The sequence below is a fragment of the Lepidothrix coronata genome, unplaced genomic scaffold, assembly GCF_001604755.1.
Source record: "Lepidothrix coronata isolate B3197 unplaced genomic scaffold, Lepidothrix_coronata-1.0 Scaffold44, whole genome shotgun sequence".
In the NCBI taxonomy this organism is placed as follows: Eukaryota; Metazoa; Chordata; class Aves; order Passeriformes; family Pipridae; genus Lepidothrix; species Lepidothrix coronata.
Window position 1 is genome coordinate 4,999,314 of NW_016690224.1, and position 8,125 is coordinate 5,007,438.

At 51.3% G+C, this 8,125-nt stretch overlaps 1 protein-coding gene across 1 annotated transcript; it reads left to right on the plus strand.

The window, feature by feature from the left end:
- PIK3IP1 (phosphoinositide-3-kinase interacting protein 1) lies at nucleotides 1-8,125 on the plus strand. The gene is made up of 6 exons (XM_017813946.1): nucleotides 1-16; nucleotides 2,350-3,102; nucleotides 3,182-3,301; nucleotides 5,230-5,415; nucleotides 5,532-5,610; nucleotides 7,577-8,125. The coding sequence occupies exons 1-6, from the start codon at nucleotides 1-3 to the stop codon at nucleotides 7,776-7,778; spliced, it is 1,356 nt and encodes a 451-aa protein (XP_017669435.1). The 3' UTR covers nucleotides 7,779-8,125.

Consider the following 8,125-nt stretch of genomic DNA (forward strand, 5'->3'; position numbering starts at 1 on the left):
ATGGCCAGAGAAGGAGGTGGGTTTGATGGGTTCTTGCAGAGTCATTCCAGAGCTGTACCTCTGTGGCTGCCTCCCTTGGCACAGCATGTTGGGCTATATGTGAGATTCATTTTATTTTTCTTTTTTTTCTTTAAGAAAAGTCTCAATACACTTTGAATTTTTCCACAGGTGAAAAAGTAGAACAAACAAACAAGAAAGAGCAGCTGACAGACAGGAGAGAGAGAAAGCAGACATTGTTCATTCTGGAACCTGTATAAAGTAAACAGCAAAAAGGTACCAGCTCACAGCTGAAACTGGTTCACACTGAGTTTAGGGAGGATGGATGTTTGTGGATGTGGGCATGTGCTGTGATACATGTATGTGGATACACCTACAGAATTCTACATGTAAACTGTGTGAGAATGTAGCTGCACAGCTATTAGATTACTTGTAGTTTGGGTAGTTTAAAATCAAGTCCTGGGAAATAATGTCACATTTAATCTCTAAAAGTGTAGCAAGAAAAGCAAACCCATTCCCAAGCAGCAGAAAGAGCAATTGAGTCTGCCTTTGACAGCTGCCACCTGGCATCCTATTAAACTTAACTCTATGAAACTGCCAGGCATAAATCTTTCCTCATCCTGGAGAAAGCTAGAGATGAAAGAAAAAATTATGCTTAGAAGTCAGTCGTGGAAAAGACTTTGATCTTTACCATTAATGTGAAGGTTTTTGCATTTCTCCCAGATTCCCCATTGTCCTTCTGTGGACTAGAAACTCAAATTGTTTTCTGGAACTTGGCTGGGCGTAATGAGAAGTGCAAATTTATCTTGTTACATAGCAGGAGAGCAGGGAAGGTCTGAGATTTGTTTCCACAGAGATTAGTGCAGTTCCTGGATCAGTATGTACAGGAGGAGGTGCTTTCTGTGCTAGATGGAATGGAAGCATTAGTTAGTCTCATGAAGTGAGCAAAAAGAAATTAATTGTGCAGGTTGGCAGCCCTCTGCAAACTGTTTTGGACAGGCAGTGCCTCTGGATGCATATGTGGCCCTGCAGTTTCTGCTGAATGGAATCTGTCCCGTAAAATCTGTGATGAAGAGCTATTACAAACAGAAGGCTTGATTCAATAGCCCCTATTAACAATTCTTGCTGACTCCAGTTAGCCTTGCCTTCACAGAGAGTAACTGGAGAGCACCAGGAATGCAGTAACGGGGTGTCTGTGCAGACAATGAGCATAATGCCACAAAGGAGGAATCTTAGCTGGGGATGGCAGTCAGGACTGACACACACAGTTGGGTTTTGGTTTATTGGTTTTCTGCAACCTGGCTGAGGTTTTTTAATCCGACATTATTAAACTAAATTTTCTGTAGTGGTAAGTCATATTGTTAAAGCATGAATCACACACGAGTGTGCTGAGGCCTATGGTCTCATACTCAGTAGTAGTTTTCCTCATCTACCCATCTGTCATGCTGGTATGTATGTGTTTTTGTGGCTCCCTTGGGGACTGGATGCAGCAGGTAACCTGGTTGTAAAGAGGTTAAAGTGTTCGTGACCTGGTGAAAAAGGGGGAAAAAGTTGGGTTGGATCAGCACCTTGAGCCAGCTCGTCACACAAGTACCTATAGCAGCCTGAGAGAGCCCTGCCAGGATGGAAACATCTGGGAGTGGAAGGGAAAGGCCACTGCTCCAAAGAGTGATTCATAAAACACTGAATACAACATGCACCTTCCTGGCATAGAAATACTTTTTATGTGTTCAGTGTTTTCCATATGAGTTCAAAGCACTTTAAAAGAAAGGAACTTCCCTGTCCTCTTCTGAGAAGGGAGGTTTGATTGTACCTCATGTAACAGAAAGGAAGGGAAAGCGCAAAGAAGTGAGGCAAGCAGGCAGATTGGCCAAGGTCAGGAGAAACTCTGTGGGAAAGCCAGAAATAGCACCTTGTGCTGCAGGCCTGTGCCTTGGCTACAAACCCATCAGTTGGCCCAGGCTGCCTTTGCGAGCTCATTGTCAAACAGGACCAAGTATTCAGTGGCTTGTTTTTCACTGGTGTAAAATAGAAGCATTGCTGAGGACTCCAGATGCTTGTGTACAGTCACTGGTGTGTTCAGGAACAGAAGTATCTATTGTAACCCATTTGAAATGTCTGCAGAGAGGCTTTATCACAGTGGCTGGCTGCCTGCAGTAGAACTGCTCTAAGGCATTTTAATGCTGTTTATCTTGCTTTTTCTATAAGCAAGCACAGCTCTTAGGGGATGTGGAGTCAAAGGAAAGCAATGGATTAGCAGAAGTGAGAATGTAAACCTTTAAGGTGGAGGTGCAGTGTGTAGGGTAGAGACCAGTTTTAAGTGCCTTAAGACAAACACTTTCCCTGCCACAGGCAGCGGTTCAAGCGTAGTTCCGTGTGGGAAGTCTCTTCTGGCCCAAGACTTTCCTGCGACTGTCATAGACGAGCCGAGGGACGCGGAGCTGCGCCTCGGCAGCGCTTCCCCGCGTCCCTGCCGAGCCCAGCAGCCCCGTGGTGCCGAGCACCCACCGCAGCGCTCGGTGCCGGGCGAGGACCCTGTGCGGCCGCGGGGGAGCGGCTGCAGGTTGCCGGCCGGCCCGAGCCCTGCCCCGCGGCGGCCGCCCCTTCCCCTCCCGGGGGCGGGCGGCGGCGGCGGCAGCGTTAGGACCCGGCGGCGGCTGCGGGGCGGGGGGGGAAGCGCAGCCCGGCGGTTGTTTACTGGGGAGCGCCGGAGCAGGGCTCGCCGAGCTGCGCGGCCGGGCTGGCGGCGGCTCCGAGGATGCTGCCCGGGGCCCCGCGGCGGGCGCTGGGCGCTGCGCTGCTGCTGGGCTCGCTGCTGCTGCTGCCGCTGCCGCCGGCCGCCCGCGGCGCCGAGGGTGAGTGTGAGCGGCGGCCCTTTGTGGGGGACAAAGGCCGGGCTGGGGAAGGGGGAAGACCCCCGTGGGGGAGGCGGGGGCCGGGCTGGGGGCGGCGGTGGCCGGCCCCCCGCACGGCTCGGCTCGGCTGGTCTCTCCGCAGAGTGCCTCCGCGGCAACGGTGCGTCCTACCGCGGCACCCGCCGAGTGGCCTCCGGCGGCGCCCCGTGCCTCAACTGGCTGAGCGTGCGGAGCCCCGCGCTGCCGGCAGGTGGGTCCGGGCCCGGGGGAGGCGGACAGGGGGGTCCCGGGGGTGAGGCGGCCGCGCTGACGGCCCCGCTGCCCCCCAGCAGTCAGCGAGGACCACAACAGCTGCAGGAACCCGGACGGCGCCGCCGCGCCCTGGTGCTTCGTCCGAAACGCTGCCGGAGACCCCGAGCGGAGACCCTGCGACATCGCCCCGTGCTCAGGTAAGAGCGGCCCCCGCCGGCCCCCCCCTGCCCTGCCCGGGCAGCCCCTGCCGCGGGGGGCTGGGTTCGTCGCCAGGGTGGGGTCCCCCCTGCGCACAAACAACCCCGGGCTACGCCAGCACCTCCCTCGGGAACGCGGCGTACCCAGGGCTCCCCTCCAGCCTTCCCCCGTGTGTGCACATCTGCCTCCCAGCTGTGCCTTGCTCCGCCCCTACAGCTTTTCCATTAGTGCCAGAAAAGGCCTGTGGAAAGCCCCCACTCCTCCATATTTCACTAATCACCATAGGGCTCTTTAGCTGTGTTGCAAAAGGGCATCTAAGAACTGCAGAGGTGTTGGGAGAGTCTTACTCTGGGGCATGTTACAGCTGACTAAAGAAGCTTCCTGCTGCTAAACGATTCCTGGTGGGAATTTGAATACAGGTGGGGGAAAGAACTTGGAAAAAATAAGAATTTTAAGGGAGGACACGAAGAAATGGAAAACCCCAAACACTGGATTCCTCCTGGATAGTCACAGTGGGAACAGTTTACCAAAAGAACCATAGCTGAAGCCTGATTCAGGGAGAGGAGATGTCAGTGTTGACTGACGCCAGAGCAGCCACTTGGGGCTTTTTGAACTGTTTACTGATTTCTGAGTCCTGCAGGATTTACGCACTCACTGTCCCTTGAGATTGCTGTCCTCGTGTGTAGATACTTTTCCCACACATGAACACCCTCCCCTTTTCTTCACTTTTCTCTTTTTTTGCATGCTTTTCCCTAAAGATGGAGCAAAACAAATGTTCTGCTGCAAAGAGCCTTACTCAAAACAGTCCTGCAGCTTTGGGATCAGGAGAGTTACCTGCCCTTTTGGCAATTTGTGTGTCTAATGGGTTTGACTATTTTTGTGCCTCGGCACCTTTCTGTGTCCCAACAGCTCCCTTTAGTTCAGCTTCCCTGGCTGACCGTACCTGAAGTTACTGTGCAGTGCAGGAGACTCTGCTTTCCTGTCTCTAATCCCCCTTCTGTACTTCCATTTCACATTCCACTGAGGCCTCAAAATGGCTGCAGAGAGAAAATCCACAGGGAGTTATTGCCAGCTGTGGGGCAAGATCCAGGTGGAGAGAGTTTTCAGGCGTGGATGTATACTGTGCACAGCATTTCCAAAAAGTAGGGGTTTTCCTGTAGAGCAGGTAATAGATACCTACTCTACACTATCACAGCTTCTGGTGTGCTATAGCTTCCATTTGAACTGTATCATGAAAGAAGGTGCTACCTTGAAAATCTTTCAATGCTGTTGATAAAAACCAGCAGTGATAAAAAACAGGGCTGGGAAGGGTCCTGTGCTCTGAGTGTCCATCCTTGGGTGCCTTTGGGCTCTGGCAGAGCAGGAACTTGCTGTCCTCACACTCATCAGTGGCTGTGCTGCCTGGAGGGCTGCTCTGACTTAGCCTGTCCAACATACTAAAGGAGTTTGCTACTCCGCTGCAAAGAGGGGCTGGGGGAGAAGAATATCCCCACGTAGTTTTCACACCAGCTGGAGTCTCCTTCTCTCAGACTTTCCTGTGTCAGGAAGACTGAGGCAGAAGAGAGATAAATAGGCTCCTGGGAGATCTGGGATGGAGATTCTTATAATCTTGTTCACGTCTGTTCAGCATGATTGAAGCTGCAGCCTGTGTATCGATCTATACATTAAATGAAGTCATTGTGCATCCTCTGGACTCGTGCCCTGAACCTGGGTTTCGTTCTGCTGTCTGATTTCTCTCTCATCTGTGGTGGTGCCTTGGACTCTTAGTTAAATGGTTTCATGTCAAAGGAAAGTGGGGGGAGGAGAGTACATTTCTTGTCTACTTTGGGAGAATTTCTGGCAATAACTTAAGAGGGAACAAACACGTTGTTTTGAAGTACTCATCAGTGCTTGGTATGTTGTATATATATTTTTTTCCTCTCAACAGACGCTACAGCTGCCACAGCCCCAGTCCCTACAGCAGAGGTTGGTGCTTCTCAGGAGGATGAGCAGGTGTTTGAACCAGCTGATACGTTGCCCTCCCGGAGCGAGGCAGCCGCAGTGCAGCCCGTCATTGGGATCAGTCAGAGAGTGCAGATGAACTCCAAAGAAAAGAAGGACTTAGGGACACTAGGTATGAGCCCAGGATCATGTGCTGGATCCATTCTTGTAGTTCTGGCAGGATGGATTTGTTTTGAAGCTCTAAAAGGTACTGCCTCTAATTTTGTCTCTTTTTTTTTCTTTTTGCAGGGTATGTGCTGGGGCTGATCATGATGGTGATAATCATTGCCATCGGAGCTGGCATTGTCCTGGGATACATCTATAAGAGGTGAGTGGCTGTTCTTATTTGTCCTGAAGCAGGAGTGTCTGAGCACCTGCAGACCTAATCAGATCCCAAGAAAAAGAGCCAGAAGCGTATGTTTGGTTGTGGAACATTGAGCAAGAGTTTTGTTTGTGCCACTAAGGAAAGAACTATTGAAGAGTCAATCCCATTCTCCATTTCACCCATCAGTGTGGTGTTCTGTCCCATTTAAAGTTTCAAATTGCCCTCTATATTCTTTGCTTTTTTGTGTGTGCATATGTGCCTTGATGTGGCTTCCTCAGATGTGTTGTGGGGAGCTGGAATTTATGCAAGAGCTGGAGAGAGCAGATCCCAGGTGCCCTCTGTGATCAGAAAAAGAACAATCCTTCTAGCAGGCCACCTGTTTCCCTGTTTTCTCTAGTCTAGCTTTAGAAGAAAAACAGTTGGCAATTTTTTTTGCCGCTCATGCATTGTATCCTATGAAGCTGAATACCAACTAGCACTTCTTTTTGGTCAAAGTTCATTTTACCAAAGCTCCTGTGTACTTTAAGATCAGTTTTCATTCATACTTCAGTTACTGTTTTTTCATCCACCGTGTTGGATGAAAATGTTTCTGTAGCTCAGCAGCCTTTGAGGGAAGTGGCAGCAGCAGCTTAGTTGTAAGAGAGAGGGCAGGATTAACAAATAGCAGTGATTGTCGCTGCAGCAGGCGAGGGCCCAGGCTCCCTCCTCTGGGAGGGTTGGTTCTGTGTTTTGGCTGTTTGACAGCAGTCTGACACAACCAAGCAGAAGGAGCCCTTTCCCAAGCTGGGACATGTCCTTATGTAAGTGTTTATAATAAATGCCGACAGAAAAAAAACAGAGGGAGGAGTGTTACATAAGGGGCAAAACACAGAGCGCTGCTTGTCGAGGAATCTGATTTGAGGTGTCACGTCAGAGAATGCTGTCTTGTGTGCTGGCAGGGACGGCAGCTGCTGCTGCACACTCGTAGGCAGCTTTGAAAAGCAGCCAAAATGCTGACAGGAAACCCCAGCAGCTCTGCCTGGCTGGGATCACGAGCCCCGGGAGGAGCTCCCTCTGTGCCTGTCCCACCTCGCCGCCCTCCTTGGCGGGAAGAAGCAGGAGACCAATGTTGGACTTTGTCCAAATGCAGCTTTGCTTCTCCAGCCACAGATTGCTTACAGCAGGGCTGCAGTGCAGGTTTACTGTCTCCCTCCTTGCCTTGATCTCAAAATTGCATGTGCAAGCTGGCAGGTTTGGGTAGGTGTGGTGAGAAACCTTTAATGGGTTTAGTAGCTTTGGGTATACAGAGCTTTTCTGGAGACAACATGCTATTAATGCCAAATCCATTTTTAAAGTAAGGCTGCTCTTCCTCAGCACAAATTACAGAGGTGTTCCTTCCCTTAGCAACAGGCAGGAGGCTGAGGTAGGTTTGGGAGCTGGTTGTGGAGTTAGGCTTTAGCTGCAGCAGCAGAAGGCAGGGCCAGCTCTGAAGTCAGCTTTAATACTTTCAGGGACAGCTTAATTTGCTGCAACAAAAAGCAGAAGCTGTCACCACCTCCAGTATTTGTTTCAGATGAAGCAGGTTACAGAAGCCCTTCTCTACAGCAGTGGGCTCTGCACTGTCTCACTGCTCCCCTGGGCCTGCACCAGGCAGTGCTGGGGGACTGTAAGGGATGAGGAAACATATGGCAGCTCCGTGGTTTGGAGGGGAGGCCTGGCTTTACAGTCATCATTTAGCAGCAGCAATGTCAGTGAATAAGCCAGTTGGAGGGAGGGACAGACTTCACTTGGCTGCTTGTTTTTTAAAGATGCTCAGCTGGGGTCCTCTGCTTACAGTAGGGAATATATCTGGCACTTTTTTAGTAGCTGAAAGAGCTGTTTATCTTACAGTAGAGAAGAGGGGACTCTGCTCTTTATCACCTTTACTGAGACTCTGCTTCCAGGCAGTGGCACTCACCTCATGCATGCTTTTTTTTTTATTTTAATGTAGGGGGAAAGACCTGAAGGAGAAGCACGAGCAGAAGGTTTACGAGCGGGAGATGCAGCGCATCACGCTGCCCCTGTCCGCCTTCACCAACCCCGCCTGCGAGCTGGTGGAGGAGAACACCATCGTGGTGCACACCACCCAGACCCCCGTGGAGGACACGGGCAGCGGCCCCCTCATGGGGCAGGCGGGGACTCCTGGTGCCTGAGTGGCTCGGGCAGGACATGCAGGCTGAGCAAAGCCTCCAGCTTCCCACTGTGAGTGCAGGGGGTGCGTGTGTTCATTTCTGTTTTGTTTTCTTTTCGATGAACGCCGGCTGAGGGTGACGCAGAGGAGCAGAGCAATGGGCTATTCATCACCATCTGTTGGAGGGGCACCATTCAGTGCAGGACTGCCTGGGGACTGGTGTGGTGGACCCTGCTGCTTCCTCCCACCTATCTCCATGGTGTGCCAAGGAGCTGGGGGGGATGATGAGCCAGGCTCACGACTGGCCAGAGATCCCATAGCCCAGAGTGTGGTCTTGGCTTCCTCTTTTTCTGTTCCTTTCCTATTTAA

What these genes read in the sequence shown, in the direction of transcription:
- PIK3IP1 (XM_017813946.1), top strand. An exon ending in GAGCCCCGCGCTGCCGGCAG is followed by an intron (nt 3,103 to 3,181) that starts GTGGGTCCGGGC and finishes GCTGCCCCCCAG; the next exon opens with CAGTCAGCGAGGACCACAAC. An exon ending in CGACATCGCCCCGTGCTCAG is followed by an intron (nt 3,302 to 5,229) that starts GTAAGAGCGGCC and finishes TCCTCTCAACAG; the next exon opens with ACGCTACAGCTGCCACAGCC.